The sequence below is a fragment of the Lepidochelys kempii genome, chromosome 12, assembly GCF_965140265.1.
Source record: "Lepidochelys kempii isolate rLepKem1 chromosome 12, rLepKem1.hap2, whole genome shotgun sequence".
NCBI lineage: Eukaryota > Metazoa > Chordata > Testudines > Cheloniidae > Lepidochelys > Lepidochelys kempii.
In genome coordinates this window covers 3,827,958-3,849,543 of record NC_133267.1, presented here as the reverse complement: position 1 = coordinate 3,849,543, position 21,586 = coordinate 3,827,958, and the positions used below count along the sequence as shown (strand labels likewise).

Here is a 21,586-nt window from a genome sequence, read left to right as displayed (position 1 = left end):
CCAGTGCCCCGGGAGCGGCTGCCAGTCAGATGTCGATGGGCGCAGTCTGAGCAGTGCCTGGCAGCAGGACTGTCTAGCCCAGGTGGGCTGCTGGGGCTGGGTGCCAAGGAGATGGGTGCTATAGAAACTTCACCCGGCCTGACGTCTCACTGGCCGTTGTGTGTCTCCGCAGATGCTGCAGCCCCAGTTCAAGTCCCACAACACTAATGAAGTCCTGGACAAGCTCTTCCAGATCGTGCCGGGCGAGAACCCCTATGGTTTCCGTGACCCCAGGAAGTGCTGGCGCTGTGCTGTGGTGGGCAACTCGGGCAACCTGCGCGGCTCTGGCTACGGGCGAGAGATCGACAGGCATGACTTCGTCATGAGGTGGGTGGCCAGTGCTGCCGGGGAGGGGCTGTGGCTGGCTCCCATGGGGCGGTGAGCTGGGGGCGGAGGCCACGGTCTCAGCGTTGGGCCGGCTTTTGCTTCAGATAATGTCTGAGCAAACTAGGTGGGAGCGCTCTGCCCACACGTGCTGCTCTTCCCTGCATTTCAGAGCACCTTTTCCTCCTCCAGGCAGTTGAGCCCCCTTCTCACTCGGGCCTGGCTCTGTGCGGGGTGAACCCGCTGCCTCCAGGCTCCTTTCATCAGCTCAAGTCTCTGGACATGGCCGCTGGGCAGGGGAAGAGCTGCATGTACTGGGGCTGTCATGTGTCGCTGGGGGGCGGCTGTCTCTGTGGCAAACAGCAGAACGCATGCACGCCGAGTGGCAGCCAGGCTGGGACCTGCCGAGAAAGCAGGGGTGTGTAGAGGGGCGGCTGCATCTGACCTGCTGCTGCAGTGTTTAGCGCCGGCTGTGTCAGGTCGCAGCCCCTCTGGGTATGTCTGTGCTGCACACTGAGCCCGGTCTGCGACTCAGGTTTGAGCCCCACAGCCTCTTCCGTCCACAGACACATCAGTCTGCTGGCTGACCCGAATCACTTGGCACCCAGGCATTAGGAGCATGCTAGGAGGTGAGTCAGAGCCCGAGTCCTGCTGTGATTCAGGTCCAAGCCCTGTTTCATAGTGTGGCTGCAGCTCAAGCTGCAGGGCCGAGCAGGAGGTCTTAGCATGACTGTGAGACCTGTGTCCAGCAGCTGTCAGCCCAGGTTCACCATGCCGTGTGAACCTCAGGCATGGTCTGGGAAACACCAAGTCCACAAGCCCAGGTCCCCCAGCCCTGGGTTTACAATACAGTGTAGACGTACCTTCGGAGGCCAGGTGTGCGGCCAGAGCTACAATGGGAATGAGTCCCTAGCCCAGCAGCTACAAGGGAAGGCGGCTGCTCCCTGCTCACAAGTTCCCAGCTCCCTATACTCACCCTCAGCCTGACTGGGAGGCTCAAGCCAAGTACTCAGGCCCTTTTTAGTAAATGGTGGTGGTGGGGAGGAACAATCTTTCTCCATTCTTTTAAAGACCTTTCTGCACACCTATCATTGAAACAGCAGAACTATAAAATCTCTGTACCCAACTTCCCCATGGCCTTCCGCAATGGGGTGCGGTGGAAAGGCAGGTTTCTCAGCATGCTTTGGTGGCACAGTGCAGGCTCAGGGCGGAAAGAGTCGGCTACTTGCAATGTTCAGGATCACCAGTAGAAAAGCATCCAGGGTTAGAGACCCCACGACATGCTCTGGTTGAAGCACACGCTGAGCTGGGTGCAGAAATCGCTGGCAGAGATCCCCTGGCCAGGGTGGTGCAGGAGGTCAGACTACATGACCACGATGTGCCGAACTGGCCCTCAAATCTATAGCCGCTGGCCGATCTAGCACTGGCTCATCCGCCTTCGTGGTGGGGACTTGCACCTCCTTCCTTCTTGATGCCCCGCCGTGATGCCCATCTCTGCACTGGGGGGACCAGGGATCCCTCACTTGCTGTGCGTGGCAGCAGTTGTGGAGGCTGCGGGGTAGACACTGGTTGGGTGTTTTGGCCTCCATGGTGTTTAACCTTGCTGAGAGGACCTTCCTTCCATCCGGCCTTCGCTTCCCAGTCCAGCTACATCCTGAGACAGCTCTGCTCTCTGATCCATGCTCTGTGCCCGAAAGACGTGGCCCCAAAAATAAGAACGGCCGGGTGCAATTGCCCGCATAGGCCCAAGAGCTCTTTAAATCTCTGGAAGATGGGTTCAGAGGCTCCTGAATCACCTGGGGAGCACAAGTCCTGGTGGAGCTGGTGTTCCTAAGTCAGTTGGACCCTTTTGAAAACCCCACTGCTGCGTACCCCGCTCCGCATGCTTGTTTCCCCTCTCGGGAAGCCCGAAGGCCTCTTACCAAGAGCCTTGGTGGAATGGTCCAGGTGGATCAGCCACTCGCTGTCCGTTTTCATCAGTCTCCCTTCAGCTGGTCACTGGATGACCCTGAGCAGCAGTTAGAACACCTGGCCGTTCCCCCGCCATTCTCAGACACCTCCCTTCCCCGCGCTCTTTCTCCAACCCCTTCCCTGGCCAGGCCTGGCTCCGCACCACGGCGTATAGACTCTCCTCCTCCCTCTTCCCTTAGCAGCCAGCAGGAGGAAAGCCCACAATTTGAGGACTTCAATAGCTCAGACATAGGTCAGGGGTTTGTTTTGGGTGAGATTCTGTGGCCTGCGTTGTGCAGAAGGTCAGACTAGATGATCCTAATGGTCCCTCCTGACCTTAAAGTCTGTGATTCTAGTCTGTGATTCTATCTGGATGTGGCCCAGTTGCCTTTGCTGTCTCACCGCCGTGATCACTCCTGCTGGCTTTGTCCTCTGCCGGCTGGAGCTCGCCTTCTGACACAGGAGTCAATAAATCCGGGCCCTGGGGCTGCTGGCACACGTGGGGTTGTGTTTGTGCAGAGGCTGGACTCTGTGTGCCCTGGGACTGCCCAGGATCAGGGAGGGTATATTTGGGCCAGGTTGTCCTATATGCAGGAGGGAGGCCTGTGGGAACAAGCTTCCCATGAGGAGTTGCTGCTCTGCAAGGGAAGTGGAGGGGCAGGAGAGGATGTCACCCTGACTCTGCGTGGGGCTGGGAAGGTTCAGCTGCATGGAGAGGTCCCTGTCTAAGTTAATGCTGACCCAGGGTTATCAAAAACACTGGAGCTTCGCAGCCATGGGAAATTATGGCTCCAAAAGTATTCAAACCCAGGTGAGGGCTCTGAGACCAATCAGGGCTCCTTGGATGCCATGGGAGGCTACCCTGTGCCTCCAGGCTCCTCTGCAGTGAGTGTCGGGTGCTAAGCGCTGAGATTGTGCAGTGTAATTTTCTGGGAGAATCCTGGGGAAACATTCCTAGCTTCTGAAGTAGGGCTGTGATCAGGAATGTGCTTCTCCCCAAAATCTCAGCTGCAAGACAGGGCTGGCAGTCTGCCTGGATAACTGGTCCCATCTATCTTCATCAATGCAGAGGCTTACCCAGCCATCGCTGACCAGAATCCGCCCTCACTGTGTGCATTGCTCTACCTGACTGTTATGCAGGATGCTGCCAGTCGATTGCCAGCCCAACGTCCTCTGTCCTGTGGCAGCTGCCTCTCAGTGGTGCTGCACTGCACCTGTAAAGGTTCGTGAAGCCCCGAGGAGCCTTTGGGATGGAAGGCGCTGTAGAAATGCCTGGCTGTTGTTTACTCTCCCTCTGACTTTCTGATGCCGTTCACTCACCTAAGAGAGAACAAAACTCACTCTACCTGCCAGCTGAGCTTGGTATCTGAAAATCAAGCTGTTCTTCCTGCCCCATACGTAGGGTCCTACCAAATTCACAGGAATGAAAAACGCATTGCGGACCATGAAATCTGCTCTCCCCCTGGGAAATCTGGTCTTGTGTGCTTTTGTCCTACACAATATAGATTTCACGGGGGAGACCAGCGTTTCTCAAACTGGGGGTCCTGAGCCAAAAGGGAGTTGCAGGGGGGTCGCAAGGTTATTTGGGGGGCGGTATTGCCCCCCTTACATCTGCTGCCTTCAGAGCTGGCCGGCCGCAGAGCGGCAGCTGTTGTGTGCTGCCTTCAGAATTGGTGCCAGACTAACAGCTGCTGCTCTGTGGCTGCCCAGCTCTGAAGGCAGCGCCCCCATCAGCAGCAGTGCAGAAGTAAGGGTAGCAGTACCCCCACCCAACACTAACCTTGCGATCCCCCACACGACTCCTTTTTGGGTCAGGGATCTTACAATTACAACACCGTGACATTTTAGAGTTTAAATAGCTGAAATCATGACATTTATGATTTTTAAAATCCTACAACAGTGAAAGTGACCAAAATGGACGATGAATTTGGCAGGGCCCCACCCCCATGTAGCTACCCGAGAACAGTGCTGGAACCAGAATGCAGCAGCTGCTGCAGGAGGCAGGAATCGTTCCATCTCCACCTTCGCTGCAGTCTCGCTGGCCCAGAGGAATTGTATCGATCCTTCCATTAGGACGTTGCTCCAGAAACCAGCTCCTGACGCTGACAAGATTGTCTATTACTGCCCTGTCTAATTGCCAATCCTCAGGGAAGCTCACGGAGAATGTTTTCCAGGCTGGCCTGTGCATGGTGCAGAGACCGGTCCCTGCAATGGCTCGATCAGGGATCCATGCTAGCTTATGTCATCATGCCAGCAGCCTCTGGCACTGTTTGTTTGGGGGGCGGTGGTTACTGGCCTGTGGATGGCAGTCAGAATGGCCCATAGCTGTTCATTATCTGAGCACTGCCCCATCCTGCACAAAATGAGCCAGGAGTGCTGCATGGAAAGTGGTCATGTCATTAAAGCCTGCATTGTCAGGCGTGTGTGTGTGTAACAGAACATATATGGGGTTAGTCACGTTCCACGTGCAGCCTGGGCTTCTCCAGAAACTGTCTCCTTGTCCAATTCCTGCTTCATTGCTGCAGCGTAGTGGTGAAATGCAGCTTGAACTTCGGGTGACCTGGTACAGTGCAGCAAGGAGCTCTGGATGGCGGAAAAGAGCAAAGTCACAAGAGAAACGTGACATCATGACTCTGCTGATGGCAAGAGCCATTGAGTTCCTATATTAATAGCGTTCACAGCCAGAAGGGACCATTAGATCAGCTAGCCTGATCACTTGTGTATCACAGGCCATTACATTTCACCCAGATAGCCTTGTATGAAGCCCAATAACTTGACTTTGATGAGATCTTCCTGAAAGGCATCCAGCCTTGATCTGAAGGCATCAAGAGATAGAGAACCCGCTACTTCCCATGGCAGTGTCACCCTGCTAGTCAGGTTTCAGAGTAGCAGCCATGTTAGTCTGTATTCACAAAAAGAAAAGGAGGACTTGGGGCACTTTAGAGACTAACAAATTTATTTGAGCATAAGCTTTCGTGAGCTACAGCTCACTTCATCGGATGCACACTTTTCAGCTAGTCACCCTGGCTGGGAACAATTGATGCGGGAATGGATAGCTCAGTGGTTTGAGCATTGGCCTGCTAAAGCCAGGGTTATGAGTTTAATCCTTGAGGCAGCCATTTAGGCATCTGGGGCAAAAATTGGGGATTGGTCCTGCTTTCAGCAGGGGGTTGGACTAGATGACCTCCTGAGGTCCCTTCCAACCCTGATATTCTATGATTCTATGCCCTGGTCTACACTAGGACTTTAGGTCGAATTTAGCAGCGTTAAATCGATTTAAACCTGCACCCGTCCACACAATGAAGCCCTTTATTTCGACTTAAAGGGCTCTTAAAATCGATTTCCTTACTCCACCCCTGACAAGTGGATTAGCGCTTAAATCGACATTGCCAGCTCGAATTTGGGGTACTGTGGACACAATTCGATGGTATTGGCCTCCGGGAGCTATCCCAGAGTGCTCCATTCTGACCGCTCTGGACAGCACTCTCAACTCAGATGCACTGGCCAGGTAGACAGGAAAAGAACCGTGAACTTTTGAATCTCATTTCCTGTTTGGCCAGCGTGGCAAGCTGCAGGTGACCATGCAGAGCTCATCAGCACAGGTGACCATGATGGAGTCCCAGAATCGCAAAAGAGCTCCAGCATGGACCGAACGGGAGGTACGGGATCTGATCGCTGTTTGGGGAGAGGAATCCGTGCTATCAGAACTCCGTTCCAGTTTTCGAAATGCCAAAACCTTTGTGAAAATCTCCCAGGGCATGAAGGACAGAGGCCATAACAGGGACCCGAAGCAGTGCCGCGTGAAACTGAAGGAGCTGAGGCAAGCCTACCAGAAAACCAGAGAGGCGAACAGCCGCTCTGGGTCAGAGCCCCAAACATGCCGCTTCTATGATGAGCTGCATGCCATTTTAGGGGGTTCAGCCACCACTACCCCAGCCGTGTTGTTTGACTCCTTCAATGGAGATGGAGGCAATACGGAAGTAGGTTTTGGGGACGAAGAAGATGAGGAGGAGGAGGAGGAGGAGGAGGTTGTAGATAGCTCACAGCAAGCAAGCGGAGAAACCGGTTTTCCCGACAGCCAGGAACTGTTTCTCACCCTAGACCTGGAGCCAGTACCCCCCGAACCCACCCAAGGCTGCCTCCTGGACCCAGCAGGCGGAGAAGGGACCTCTGGTGAGTGTACCTTTTAAAATGCTATACATGGTTTAAAAGCAAGCATGTGAAAGGATTACTTTGCCCTGGCATTTGCGGTTCTCCTAGATGTAGTCCTAAAGCCTTTGCAAAAGGTTTCTGGGGAGGGCAGCCTTATTTCGTCCTTCATGGTAGGACACTTTACCACTCCAGGCCAGTAACACGTACTCGGGAATTACTGTAGAACAAAGCATTGCAGTGTATGTTTGCTGGCATTCAACCAAAATCCGTTCTTTATCTCTCTGTGTTATCCTCAGGAGAGTGAGATATAATTCATGGTCACCTGGTTGAAATAGAGTGCTTTTCTTCAGGGGACACTCAGAGGAGCCCATTCCTGCTGGGCTGTTTGCCTGTGGCTAAACAGAAATGTTCCCCGCTGTTAGCCACAGGGAGGGGGGAAGGTTGAGGGGGTAGTCACGCGGTGGGAGGAGGCAAAATGCGACCTTGTAACGAAAGCACATGTGCTATGTATGTAATGTTAACAGCAAGGTTTACCCTGAAAGAGTGTAGCGACTGTTTTATAAAATGTGTCTTTTTAAACACCGCTGTCCCTTTTTTTTTCTCTCCACCAGCTGCATGTGTTTCAATGATCACAGGATCTTCTCCTTCCCAGAGGCTAGTGAAGCTTAGAAAGAAAAAAAAACGCACTCGCGATGAAATGTTCTCCGAGCTCATGCTGTCCTCCCACACTGACAGAGCACAGACGAATGCGTGGAGGCAAATAATGTCAGAGTGCAGGAAAGCACAAAATGACCGGGAGGAGAGGTGGCGGGCTGAAGAGAGTAAGTGGTGGGCTGAATAGAGTAAGTGGCGGGCTGAAGACAGGGCTGAAGCTCAAATGTGGTGGCAGCGTGATGAGAGGAGGCAGGATTCAATGCTGAGGCTGCTGCAGGACCAAACCAATATGCTCCAGTGTATGGTTGAGCTGCAGCAAAGGCAGCTGGAGCACAGACTGCCACTGCTGCCCCTCTGTAACCAACCGCCCTCCTCCCCAAGTTCCATAGCCTCCACACCCAGACGCCCAAGAACGCGGTGGGGGGGCCTCCGGCCAACCAGCCACTCCACCACAGAGGATTGCCCAAAAAAAAGAAGGCTGTCATTCAATAAATTTTAAAGTTGTAAACTTTTAAAGTGCTGTGCTTAAAGTGCTGTGTGGCATTTTCCTTCCCTCCTCCACCACCCCTCCTGGGATACCTTGGTAGTCATCTCCCTATTTGTGTGATGAATGAATAACGAATGCATGACTGTGAAGCAGCAATGACTTTATTGCCTCTGCAAGCAATGATTAAAGGGAGGAGGGGAGGGTGGTTAGCTTACAGGGAAGTAGAGTGAACCAAGGGGCGGGGGGTTTCATCAAGGAGAAACAAACAGAACTTTCACACCGTAGCCTGGCCAGTCATGAAGCTGGTTTTCAAAGCTTCTCTGATGCGTACCGCGCCCTCCTGTGCTCTTCTAACCACCCTGGTGTCTGGCTGCGCGTAACCAGCAGCTAGGCGATTTGCCTCAGCCTCCCACCCCGCCATAAACGTCTCCCCCTTACTCTCACACATATTGTGGAGCACACAGCAAGCAGTAATAACAGTGGGAATATTGGTTTCGCTGAGGTCTAAGCGAGTCAGTAAACTGCGCCAGCGCGCCTTTAAACGTCCAAATGCACATTCTACCACCATTCTGCACTTGCTCAGCCTGTAGTTGAACAGCTCCTGACCACTGTCCAGGCTGCCTGTGTACGGCTTCATGAGCCATGGCATTAAGGGGTAGGCTGGGTCCCCAAGGATACATATAGGCATTTCAACATCCCCAACAGTTATTTTCTGGTCTGGGAATAAAGTCCCTTCCTGCAGCTTTTGAAACAGACCAGAGTTCCTGAAGATGCGAGCATCATGCACCTTTCCCGGCCATCCCACGTTGATGTTGGTGAAACGTCCCTTGTGATCCACCAGAGCTTGCAGCACTATCAAAAAGTACCCCTTGCGGTTTATGTACTCGGCGGCTTGGTGCTCCGGTGCCAAGATAGGGATATGGGTTCCGTCTATAACCCCGCAACAGTTAGGGAATCCCATTGCAGCAAAGCCATCCACTATGACCTGCATATTTCCCAGGGTCACTACCCTTGATATCAGCAGACCTTTGATTGCGTGAGCTACTTGCATCACAGCAGCTCCCACAGTAGATTTGCCCACTCCAAATTGATTCCCAACTGACCGGTAGCTGTCTGGCGTTGCAAGCTTCCACAGGGCTATCGCCACTCGCTTCTCAACTGTGAGGGCTGCTCTCATCTTGGTATTCATGCGCTTCAGGGCAGGGGAAAGCAAGTCACAAAGTTCCATGAAAGTGCCCTTACGCATGCGAAAGTTTCACAGCCACTGGGAATCGTCCCAGACCTGCAACACTATGCGGTCCCACCAGTCTGTGCTTGTTTCCCGAGCCCAGAATCGGCGTTCCACAGCATGAACCTGCCCCATTAGCACCATGATGCATGCATTGTCAGGGCCCATGCTTTCAGAGAAATCTGTGTCCATGTCCTGATCACTCACGGGACCGCGCTGACGTCGCCTCCTCGCCCGGTATCGTGTTGCCATGTTCTGGTGCTGCATATACTGCTGGATAATGCGTGTGGTGGTTAATGTGCTCCTAATTGCCAAAATGAGCTCAGCAGCCTCCATGCTTGCCTTGGTATGGCGTCCGCACAGAAAAAAGGCGCGGAACGATTGTCTGCCGTTGCTCTGACGGAGGGAGGGGCGACTGACGACACGGCTTACAGGGTTGGCTTCAGGGAGCTAAAATCAACAAAGGGTGTGCCTGTACATCAAGGAGTATTTCAGGCAGGACTGCACGGAGGGTTCCAATAAGAAATGGTGCACCTAAGTTATCGTTGTTATTGGAACAAGGAGGTTAGCCTGGCCTCTGATTGATACATGGCTAGATTTACCTCGCTGCACCTTCTCTGTGAGTGAGTGCAGTGTGATCTAGACAGGGGAGGAGGCAAATGAGTACAAAACAAATCTGGTCTATTTCTTGTTCTGACCCACTCCATCTATCTTTTACATCTTTGGCTGGCAGCAGACGGTGCAGAAGGACTGCATGCCATCCACATCTCATGGCTGCTCAGCAGAAGATGGTACAGTACGACTGCTAGCCATCTTCATCTCTTGCCTGCCTGGCATAAGATGGTACAATACGACTGCTAGCAATCCTCATCTCTTGCTTGCCTGGCAGAAGATGGTACAGTATGACTGCTAGCAGTCCATATCGCCTGCCCGCTCACCATAAGACGGTTCAATAGGACTGCAGGACTAAAGAGAATGACCTGGTCAAGTCACTCCAAATTTAGTCCCTGTGCCCATGTCTGCCCAGGCGCTCCCAGCCGACGTGGCCAGGAGCACCTCGGACACGACGAGGACGACTACCAGTCGTATTGCACCATCTGCTGCCAGAAGGCAATGGGTTGCTGCTACTGTGCAGCAAAGCCGTACCGCGTCTGCCAGCACCCAGGAGACATAGGGTGACGGTTACCTGAGCTGGCTCCATGCTTGCCGTGGTATGGCGTCTGCACAGGTAACTCATGAAAAAAGGCGCGAAATGATTGTCTGCCCTTGCTTTCACGGAGGGAGGGAGGGAACGGGGGCCTGACGACACGTACCCAGAACCACCCGCGACAATGTTTTAGCCCCATCAGAGTGCTCCATTGTGAGTGCTCTGGACAGCACTCTCAGATGCCCGATTGTTTGCCATTGCTCTGACGCTGGGAGGGGCGCTTACAGGGTTGGCTTCAGGGAGCTAAAATCAACAAAGGGGGTGGCTTTACATCAAGGAGTATTTCAGGCAGGACTTCACGGAGGGTTCCAATAAGAAATGGTGCACCTAAGTTATTGTCCTTATTGGAACAAGAAGGTTAGCCTGGCCTCTGATTGATACATGGCTAGATTTACCTCGCTGCACCTTCTCTGTAAGTGACTGCAGTGTGATCTAGAAGAATGAGTCCCCTAGACTGGGGAGGGGGGGAAGCAAATGAGTACAAAACAAATCTGGTCTATTTCTTGTTTTGATCCACTCCATCTATCTTTTACATCTTTGGCTGGCAGCAGACGGTGCAGAAGGACTGCATGCCATCCACATCTCATGGCTGCTCGGCAGAAGATGGCACAGTACGACTGCTAGCAGTCCGTATCGCCTGCCCGCTCACCATAAGACGGTTCAATAGGACTGACTGCAGGACTAAAGAGAATGACCTGCTCAAGTCACTCCAAATTTAGTCCCTGCGCCCATGTCTGCCCAGGCGCTCCTGATCGACCTCACAGAGGCGACCAGGAGCACCTCAGACATGACGATGATGGCTACCAGTCGTACTGTACCATCTGCTGCCACAAGGCAAGGGGTTGCTGCTACTGTGTAGCAATGCCGTACCGTGTCTGCCAGCACCCAGGAGACATAGGGTGACGGTTACCTGAGCGGGCTCCATGCTTGCCGTGGTATGGCGTCTGCACAGGTAACTCAGGAAAAAAGGCGCAAAATGATTGTCTGCCCTTGCTTTCACGGGGGGAGGAAGGGAACGGGGGCCTGACGATATGTACCCAGAACCACCCGCGACAATGTTTTAGCCCCATCAGGCATTGGGATCTCAACCCAGAATTCCAATGGGCAGCGGAGACTGCAGGAACTGTGGGATAGCTACCCACAGTGCAACGCTCCGGAAGTCGACGCTTGCCTCGGTACTGTGGAAGCGCTCCGCCGAGTTAATGCACTTAATGCACTTAGAGCATTTTCTGTGGGGACACACACACTCGAATATATAAAACCGATTTCTAAAAAACCGACTTCTATAAATTCGACCTAATTTCGTAGTGTAGACATACCCTATGAATTTGTGCCCAATTTCTGTCTGGCTTCAGCTTCCAGCCAGTGGTTCTCGTTCAGTCTTTCTCCTCTCGGTTAAAGACCCTGTTAGTACCAGCTTATGCTCAAATAAATTTGTTAGTCTCTAAGGTGCCACAAGTACTCCTTTTCTTTTTGTTAGTGTCAGGGATGTTCTCCCTGTGAAGGTACCTGCATGCTAATCTAGTCACCTTGCAATTGGCCTTTTGACGAGCTAAACAAACAGAGCTCTTTAACTCTCTCGCTCTAAGGTGTCTTCTCCAGCTCTCAGATCAATTTTGTGGCTCTTTTTCTGCATCCTCTGCAATTTTTCAACATCCTTTTTAAAATGTGGACACCAGAACTGGATGCACGATTCCAGTATCGGTCCTATCAATGCCATGTTCAGAGGTAAAATCACCTCTTTGCTCTGCACTTCCCTGCTTGTACAAGAAGGATCATGCGAGCCTTCTTGGCCACAGCATCACACGAGAGCTCATGTCGCCCCTAAATCTTTTTCAGTCATTGCTGTCTAGGGCACAGTCTCCTATCTGGCTTCCTTGCAGTCCTGGTCCTAGGTGTATGACTTTGCATTTGGGTGTACATATTTACCACATTTTGTTTGACTGGTGCCATCTTGCCAAGAAATTCAGATCGCTCTGTATGACTGTCCTGCCCTGCCCTCGTTATTTAGAACTCGGCCAATTTTTGTGGGGAAGGGGGTTAAATTCCCAAGGTTACTCACTCTGGCCCATGGAGCTGGTCTGCACTGAGGAATATTGGGAGTTGGGAAGTGCGTTCCCCAAAGCTGAGTTCTCCCATAGTTGCTACTGCAGGGTCTCTTGCTCATTCCGCTGAAGCATCTAGCCCAGGCTGCTCTCAGCTGGGATGGATCCCTGGCCTGGTCCAGTCTGGCAGTGTCTCTGTTCCTATAACTTGTTGAGGCTGAGGCCTCACTGGGCCAGGTGCTGTACAAACACCGACCGTGAGATAGTCCCTGCCCCAAAGTGGAAAACCGTGGCTTTAAAAGCAGCATTACAGTTTGGCGTTGAGTGCACGTTTGCTGGACCGCAGTCCTGCTTCTCTCTGTTGCACTGACACTGCTCACCGTGACGTCGTGTTACAGCTAAGGGCTGGCTGCTCAGCTCCCGAAACTCCAGGTGATGTTCAAAGGCTGCTGTGGGGGTTTAGCCTGGCTCCAGCTCGGGCCCTGGCTGTGTGCCTGAGAGGCGCAGGTGTAGGTATGCTGGCTCGGGATCGTGCCGTTCTGAACCCTGCAGGATTGTAGCTGGGATTGCTTTACAAAAAAATTGTTTTGTCTTTAAAGAAAAGAGGAGACAGCTGAAAATAATAAGCCCTCGATTAATGCGGCACCAAGGCTGGAGACTGACCAGTGGGGGAGGGAATAGAAAGGGTTCCTTGCGTTGATTACTAAGCACATACCCAGTGTACCTAGCTGAAGCAGGATTGCAGTTTCTAATTGCTGCCCTGTGTGTCTAACCAATCCAATTGCTCTGTGGAAATGACCTAAAGGTCACGATGCGGTTGCTCTCTCTGCAGAATGAACCAGGCCCCCACAGTGGGGTTTGAAGCAGATGTCGGGGGCAGGACCACCCATCACTTCATGTACCCAGAGAGTGCCAAGAACCTGCCTGCCAACGTCAGCTTCGTGCTGGTGCCCTTCAAAGCCCTGGACCTGCTGTGGATCACGAGTGCCCTGTCGACCGGGCAGATCAGATTGTGAGTAGCCAATTGTGGGAAGAAACACGCCTTTGGCCAGCGAGCTCTGTGATGCTGTGTGCCAGCCCCTCTGGCACCACGTGGGGGTCACAGAGCCTGTCCCCATTGGGCTGCTGGGTCCCAGTACAGGGCTGGTAATGAACAGAAGCCACTGTCTTGTGATGCTTCTGCTAAGAGTCTGATTCTGCACCACTGAAAGCCAGTAGTGTGAATGTTCCCATTGGTTCCTTGGGCAAAGGATCAGGCCCTAAATGAGCCTCTCGTTCAGCTCTCTGTGGTATTTAGAAGTGCCCAGGGCACGCCCCAGGTGGCAGCCCCTCTAGGTGGGGGAGGAGACTAGCTAGTAGGATACAGTGCTGGGGAGGCTGGCCAGGCTCTGCGTGAGCTGGGCCTGCTCGGTGCTCGGAACGGGGGACTTCGATCTGCGGGGCTGGTAGTGTTCGCCAGCACTGAACTCCCTTGGAAGGCAGGAGGGTGGGGTGGGCGAGAGCCGGTGGTTTGACTGGGAGCCACAGACTGGGTGGAGAGTTACAGCATCTGCCTACTTAATTTGGGGCACCAGGCCACTGGGAATGTGCGATCCCGAACCAGAACCCTTTAACGCCTACTGTGCGAACGGTGCCCTGGGGAGACTCTGAGGAGCTCTCCTTCCACCTCGTCTCTCCCCGTCAAGCTTGTTTAATGCTAAGCAGAGCATGCCCCTGCGAGTGTTGCAGTAATCCCTGCCTGCCACCCTCTGCAGATGCCCTCACAGGCTGGTAACTCGCCCTCGCTGCTTTACCCACAGAGTGAATTGGAACCATTCCTAATGCAGGGAGGGCCCCCTCACTGCTGCCCTCCAGGGGAAAGGTGTGGTACTGCCTGAGGTACCTAAGTATTCGGAAGGGCACCTCCTTCTAACACTATCCCATAATACTAGAATGAGAAGCCATTGCCAAGGTGACTGGAAGGTAAATGCAGGGAAAACAAAAGGAAATGGTGGGGGAAATGCATAATCTATCTGGACCTCTGTTCCCCCATCTGTAAAGTGGGGGGTCTGTCTGTCTCCCCCCAGGAGGAAGGAGGAGTGCATTGGCAGTTCCCCCTCACCACAGGGCAGAAGGGGACCTTGGCAGGCTTGGATCCCTGTTTCAAAGGCCCTGATTCAGGGTAGTACTTAGGCATGTGCGTAACCTTAAGCACCTGAGCATTGCACCTGATGTCAGTGGGACCAGGCATGTGCTGCAGTACCCTCCTGAATTGGGCCGCAAGTGACTGACTTCTCCCATTAATTGTGCCGTGCCTTGTGTGTACCCTCTAACGATAAAGCCTTGTGGAGTGCTGTGTGGCTTCAGCGATAATCTGCCTCTCTCCTATTCCAGCACATATGCGCCTGTGAAGCCCTTCCTTCGCGTGGACAAGGAGAAGGTAAGGCTGGCTCCAGGCTCCCTTTCCTAGCCCAGCCCTGACTGCAGGGAGACTGCAGAACACCCTGCTCAGCATCCTTCTGGCTAGAGAAACCCCCACTCCTGGTCCCCTCTGGGGCGTTCCCCTTAACTCTGCCTTGGCTCTTCAGCACTGAGAACATGGGCAACCATTCCAGGCCAGTCTTTGTCCAACAGCTTCATCCCTGGTGCAGACAACGCTGCATAGGCTCTGGGGTAGCTAGAAGCCAGAGGATGTTGCTGTATCTTCACAATGAGGGGTAGCGTGAACATCTCAGACTCTTCGCTTCTTGTGGTTCGGGGGTCGCCTTCTTCCAAAGGTTGCACCATGTTCTGCTGCTCCCAAAGCTGATCTTGCATTCAGTTGTGTCCCCGTGAGAGGGGTGGCCTGAAGCTGGTCAGTACAGGGAGAGCATGCCAGATTCCTGCAGAACCAAGCAATGTGGGACTGACTTTGCAGTGCCCAAATCGGAAGAACGTTTCTGACCATCAGAGGAGGGAGGTTCTAGACCCGACTACACTCCTGAGCTACTTGTCCATGTGCTTCTTCCCTCCCTGTGTTTGGTTTTAGGGAGCATTTACATAGCCTGACCTCTGGACCTTGGCTTTCTTGCAGGTGCAGATCTACAACCCAGCCTTCTTCAAATACATTCACGACAGGTGGACCGAGCACCACGGGCGATACCCGTCCACGGGGATGCTAGTGCTATTCTTCGCGCTTCATGTTTGCGATGAGGTGGGTTCAGGAATGGTTGGTGAGGCCACCGGGACAGGGCCAGAAATCTGGGGTTCCATGTGACATGCCCTCCCCTGCCCTCGCCACCTCACTACGCTGGCAAGAGACAAATTGTCCAGCAGGGCACTGGCCAGTAACACTCAGTCCTAGCCATCTTCATGCAGCTGGTACCATGCCTAGCGTCCCTGCACGGCAGCACAGCGTTGCCAAAGTCTGCCCATGGTTGCCAATGGTGACTGTCTCCTAGACGGCAGTTTGCTGCTTCTGTCTATCCATCTCGTGCTGAAATGGTCTGAAAAAGCCAATCCAAGTTCCGCGTCAGACTTGCAGGCTTCCTTACTCTGGGGAAATCATCAGCTCCCTCTGGGAGTGGTGGTGATTTGCCGGGAGTGGTGGCAGGGCTTCTTACTCGGGCTGGGCTGAGAGTTCTGCTTTGTGCTTTGGGTAGCTTCTTCCCAGGGTTTATCTGAAGTCCACTGGGCCACTTGATACCTTTCCTTAGCCGCCCCTTAGAATCTCTTCAGTCAGGCAAAATGCAGACAAAACCTTCCGTGTTTCAGAGATCCCAAGTCAAATGGGGCCACGATCATCTAGTCCGACCTCCTGCATGACCCAGGCCAGACACCTTCCCCCTCTCCCCTCCCACAGTGTTACGTAGCACAGTGGTGCCCACTCTCAAACTGTGACCCAATCTTAAAAGCTAGAGAGACCTTAATTCTAGCCCATGCCACTGACATGCCTCACCAAACTACAGAATGAAGCCGTGCTCGTGACCTGCCTTGCATATCCAGGGTTATGCAGACTTTAAATTGGAGCAAAGAGGTTGCTTGTGGGATCAACTTCTGTCTGTCCGATGGTCCGCACATATCTCAGTATGATGACTCTGAATTCCTGGTGCACAGAAAGGCTTCCCTGAGTAGATTGCTGTCATGTACCATGTTAGCTCCCATGTTACACCGGAGTGCAGGATTTCCCAGGCTGGATCAGGCACTGGTCCAGCATCCTGGGTCCAGCCTTGGCTAATGCCTGATGTGTCAGAGGCAGGCAGAAAAACCCACAATGCACCTTCCTGCCCCGTGCTGCTTCCTGCCCAGCTCTGGTGTAATTGGTGTTCCCCCATCTCTGGCGGCAGGTGAATGTCTTTGGATTCGGGGCAGACAGCCGGGGCAACTGGCACCATTACTGGGAGAACAATCGCTACGCAGGGGAGTTCCGGAAGACCGGAGTGCACGATGCAGACTTTGAGGCGCACATAATTGACATGCTGGTGAAAACCAGCAAGATCAACGTTTACCGCGGCAACTGATGCTCTGGGCTCTGTCTTCGGCTTTCATTTCAGAATCAGGTTTCAAGTGACGGGACAGCTGTCGCAGGCCTTGCTGTGACAGATCCCCGACCAATCACAATGAGCTACAGGGTTCGCTCTGAGACCCACCTGACCAGTGGCCAAGTGGGGGTACTTGGTTCTGCCGGCCAATCATGTTTAGAGAGAAAAGGAAACTTCTTTTTGTTTAAAACTTTCGGATGAAAAGGATTTACAAAGAAAACCGGCCCCTGGTTACGTTGGAGGCTTCCAGCCCGGTTTTCCTCATGGTCAAACCAAATGCTGCTCTTTTTTTAAAACCAATCCTGATAATTTCAGAACAAAGCCCAACCAATCATGGCCACAGGCTGAAGGCAAGCTGCATGTTTCGACCAATCAGATTTTCTTTTCCCCATTGGCCCAATCTCCCAGTGCAATGACACTAGCCTGTGAGCTTAGCCCTGACTGACCCTATGGAATGGGTTGGTTTCTACATGAAACACCCAGGTGAACGTCACCTTTTTTAATGTCTCCTTTTAGGCTCCAGTGACACTTTATTTTGTACAATCTGGTTCAAAATGCTGAGCAGCCAGTCAATTCCTTTTGCGTGTCAGCACAATCAGTTTGACTGGGAAAGTTCCAGCTTGGCAAAGGGAGGGGATGAGAGAGTTAGAGGAAGAGGTGTCGGGTGGTTCTTGGCTTTTTGACAGCCAGCTGGGTCCAAACCATTCGGAATGGAACCTGCTGAGAAGAGTTCTTGCTGAGCAGAGGATTTTAAAGCCTTTGGAAACATCAAGAGGGAGGAAGACCCTGCCCTGGTGGAGAAGCAGCATTTGGGTGCTTCTGATGTAGGGTCTTGGCAGACTGCAAGTTTCTGAGACTGGTCAGTGGTTAAAGTTTGTCGGGAGCTAGTCTCAATAAGTGGGAGGAAAGGAAAAGAGGGGGAACCTCCGTTTAAAGCCTGGAGTCTGCCTTTTTACTCCCGTGAGAAGGAGCAGTGTCTTGCTCTAGGACTGACTGGTATGAAGAGAAGCCATGCCAAAGGCAGCTAAGAAATCTGAAGAGCCTGTGTCTTAGACCGCTTCCCCATCTCCATCCCAACCCCACCAGGGTTTAGAGAGGGAAGGGGGAATTCTCTAATCTAGAACCACACCCTACCGCCCCACACCAATCCCTCCCCCACAAGTGTTGCCTCCATTATCTCTTCCACCAGAGCATGTTCTTGCAACAAGCAGTCCTTGTCTTTGCAAGAAGCCGGTGTTTTTACCAATTATGATGACAGGGAAGTGGTGGCCCGTGGCTGAGTAAGATCCTGCTTTTCCAGGTTCATTGTAAATTGCCCAGCTCATCCTCACATCAGAATGAAGCTGTGGTGGCAACTTCCAGCCAAATGGCTAGTTGCTAAGCTGTGGCGAAGGGATTGTCCTAGCAGATAGACAGCTGATCTCATTGCTGATGTTATGGGCAGAGACTCTCCTCTCTCTAGATGGCTGCTTCTCAGCATTGCTGATGCTAATTTGCCCCTGCAAAGAGAGAGCTGGGACAGGTAGTGAGAATTGGCTGGTGGGCATCAAAGGAAGACTAGAAAGGAGCTGGGAGGATGGATTTGTAGAGAACTTGCTAGGGAGGCACCAGCTGAAAGCTATCTGAATCAAGGTAGGGGGCCGTCCTTGATGGAGATCACAACATTAGTGCTTGGGCTGGGGGTGCTTCTGCACACTAGATAAAGAAAAAAATAGATTTCCTTTCTGTTGCAAGATGAAAGAGCAAATTGTAGAACACTTAGAACTTTGGTGAATGAAGTGTCTTTAAAAATAGAAAACTAAATCTAGACGGCCCAAATCTAGAAGAGCTTGCCCCATTTTTAATCATGACTGACCTCTAGGATTTGACTCATCCGTGGACTAATGGCCTTTGGGCGGGAGACTGAGTTAAAGGTAATGGGAAAGGCTTCTGTGAAATCTTATAACCACTGGAAGGAGTATCTCATACACTGACTTTCACAGGATCCCTTTCGCAAGCCGAGACCTCTTTGCGTACCCTTAACTCTTCTCACCCAATAGGGATGTCCTGCCTTTCCTGTGCATTCATTTTAGCTTGACTTGGACCATGCCACTGGACTGGAGCCCAACCTAAGCCATCTAAGCCAGTCCCTGCTTTGCGCTCTGCCTTCGTGGGGTTTAAGGCGACAGACACAGTTAAGTGAGAGCTCCTGGCCTAGCGGTATGATACAAAGAGAGAGTGAAATAACCTCATCCAACTATAGAGGAGGCTTCCCTGTTTGTTTGGGGGGATTGGTCCAAACTGGGGTGTGTTCCATTAGGGAGCAAAGCCTGCAGCTATGAAATGTTCTCACAGGTATTAGCTAAATCAAAGGAGAATGGCTTCTTATTTCTTGGTTGGCTGGGTTTTTCAGGTAGGTATCTGATTAATTAAATAAAATGCAATCATGCCAAACAGTATAGAATGGAATAATTTATTCTGGTTTGTATCATAGTTGGATTGTGTGGTATTGGGAGACACAGGGCCCAGAGTGGCCAGATCTCCTTTTTGCAATAGTTATTTAAAGAAATTATGATAGGGAAAGGGAGTTCTTTTTGTATCTGTGACTTTTCTGTATGGCAATCTCTCCCATTTTTGAGGTTTCTTCTGCAGTTGCGAAATGTACGTTCTTGGGCCTATTACAGCAGCCAAACAGATGGCTCTTGTTTTCAGTCTACAGGGCTCTAAAGAAGTGAGGCTGGTGAAGGTCTGAGGCCGTTTTTAAAAACGAAAGGTTCTGCTTGTGATGTCATGCAATCACATGACCTGCTTGCCAAGCAGTCATTTTGGATAATCAAGGGCAAAAGAGGTAACTCCATAGTAGTGACCCTCTGAGGCTTGTAATAGTGTACTGGAAACCAAAAGTCAGCAAGTCATTGCATGCTGGGGTGTTTGACAGGACAGTAAAACCTGTGTTCTTTCTGCACCTCTCTCTTCTTGGGAACCAGGGGAGGGAGAGGTGATTTAGTGCAAGCCCAGTCTCTGTATCTTTTTTTTTTTTTTTTTTTTTTTTAGAAATAAAAAACAAACCATGAGCACCAAAGAGTGCCTTGAATCACATACTGTCTGTGCATACTGGACTCCACCCACTGACCATGCTGTGTCTGGGGTTCACGAACCATGCCAGGATGTCGATGTCTGCTTTTAGTGGCAGTCTTGGCTGCTTCCTTCATTGTTTCCATGCTGCCATGTTAAAAACAAATCTGAGCAAGGTGCTGGGGTTAGCTGAAAAATGCCACTCGTGGGGAGAGTAGAGATGCTGCCAGATGCCGCCTTTTCTGGAGCTGCTGCTGCAATTCCAAACCTGCTGCTGCTCTCGGTGCTGGCTGGTGCAACGGGATGAGAGAAGCACCTGATTAAAAATCCAGTTGCTGTCTTTGGAAGGGTTGGTCTCACTCCTGGCTCATGGGCAGAGGCAGGACTGGCTTGACAATCAAGGAGTGACAGGAGCCACCCTACCAACAAATGGGATGTTTCCATGCGGTCTCGAATCCAAGCGCCAGTCCTGTAGGAGGATGAATTATTCCATTTTCCAGTTAGTTCTTGGAAAATAATCTTTAGTTCACCCTGCTACAAGGACTTGCTAACACTTCTTTCCTTGGCAGACTGGCCAACAAACACCTGCATGAGCATGCTGCAACCCACCCCCACGGAAAAGGGAATGTGGAGGCCATTCTCTACAAATACCACTGTACTGTACATAGAGGAAACTACACAGAGGCTATGGGCAAGGTGCACTGGTGCCTTCCAGAATGGAGCAGAGATGGAGAGGAGACTAGTGGAACCAGCTTGGATTCAGCTGAGACTGCCCCAGTTTGTTATCTCCATCACGATCAAAACAGTTCAGAAATAGCTCTGCACTTAGTCAGGGCTGCCCTGACATGCTGGGATCGGAGCAGCCCTGACATGCTGGGAGCTGCAGAGAGCAAGTTTGTCAATTCATGGCTGGTCCAGGGTGGTTCAGTCTTGAGGAACTTTGAAAGACGACCCAAGGTCCCAATTCTGCATAGATTCCTCCTGCATATGCTCAGGTTCATGCTGCTCCATTTGAGTCAGTGGGGCTGTTCACGTGCATCTCTGGTGGACTGGAGCCCAAAATCCTACCACCATCTGGAGAAATGGAGGGTTCCTCTGTGGTGCACCCATGGGTCCTGTGGTATCCTACTGAATTTACGGTCATCTTCCGGATGCCTTGCAGCGCTTGGCTCTTAGTAAAGGTGACTTATGGTCCAGCCCTGTCTTCATCCACTCTTCCTATAAACCAGTCTGAAAAGCAGCTTGGCAGCCTTCCCGATAGCCTCTGTGTACTTTGCTACTTCTACACACGACTGTCTTAAAACTTTTTTTTGTTTTGTTTTGTTTTTGTTAATAAAAGGATTTAATCTGAAGCATTCTGTTCCTCTCCTTCTATTGTAAGCAGCCTGCAAAGCTGTGCCTGTTCTCCCCTGCCCTCTGGTTTCAGTATTATGCGCACTTCTGCTGTATTGAAGGGGTTTGTTTTCTTTCATGTGCCACAGTTGGAAAAATGGGGTTTATTTTATGTTGTACAAAATAAAATCTGTATCTGTTCCTTCTCCTGGCATCTGTGTACCTTAGGCCTCTGGTGTTGCATGGTATTTCATCTGGAGATGAGCAGTAGCTGGAAGTCACTAGTCTAATGAGGAAAGATGGTCAGATTGGCCAAAGCTCTGATTTCACGCTAGCCTTCTCTGGTCCATCTGCTGGGTAGGGCCTGAAAACCCCTGCCTTACCATACTCCATGCAAAGCGTTACATACATTAATTCCTACCCAATATACCTAAGAATACAATCTCACAAGTTCTTTTCACACTCACCTAAACCATCCTATCATAACACCTGCTAGGTCGGCCATTCCAATTCTTGTAATAAATATATGCTACTTCAACAATACAGAGTATGAGGAAATACCCAGAGGGCTCTGTTCTAATTTATTTGGGGATTTGATTCCTTTTGAAATGATTA

General features: G+C 51.7%; 1 protein-coding gene across 2 annotated transcripts in view; it reads left to right on the top strand.

Moving 5' to 3' along the window:
* Positions 1 to 21,177, top strand: part of ST3GAL2 (ST3 beta-galactoside alpha-2,3-sialyltransferase 2) — a 113,781-nt gene extending 92,604 nt beyond the window's left edge. For both annotated transcript variants that reach the window (XM_073307195.1, XM_073307196.1), the window contains exons 3-7: positions 173 to 366; positions 12,919 to 13,098; positions 14,460 to 14,505; positions 15,139 to 15,258; positions 16,391 to 21,177. In XM_073307195.1, the coding sequence (XP_073163296.1) occupies positions 173 to 366; positions 12,919 to 13,098; positions 14,460 to 14,505; positions 15,139 to 15,258; positions 16,391 to 16,564 (714 nt within the window). In that variant the 3' untranslated portion in view covers positions 16,565 to 21,177. The remainder of the gene's footprint in view (positions 1 to 172; positions 367 to 12,918; positions 13,099 to 14,459; positions 14,506 to 15,138; positions 15,259 to 16,390) is intronic.
* The last annotated feature ends 409 nt before the right edge of the window (positions 21,178 to 21,586 follow it).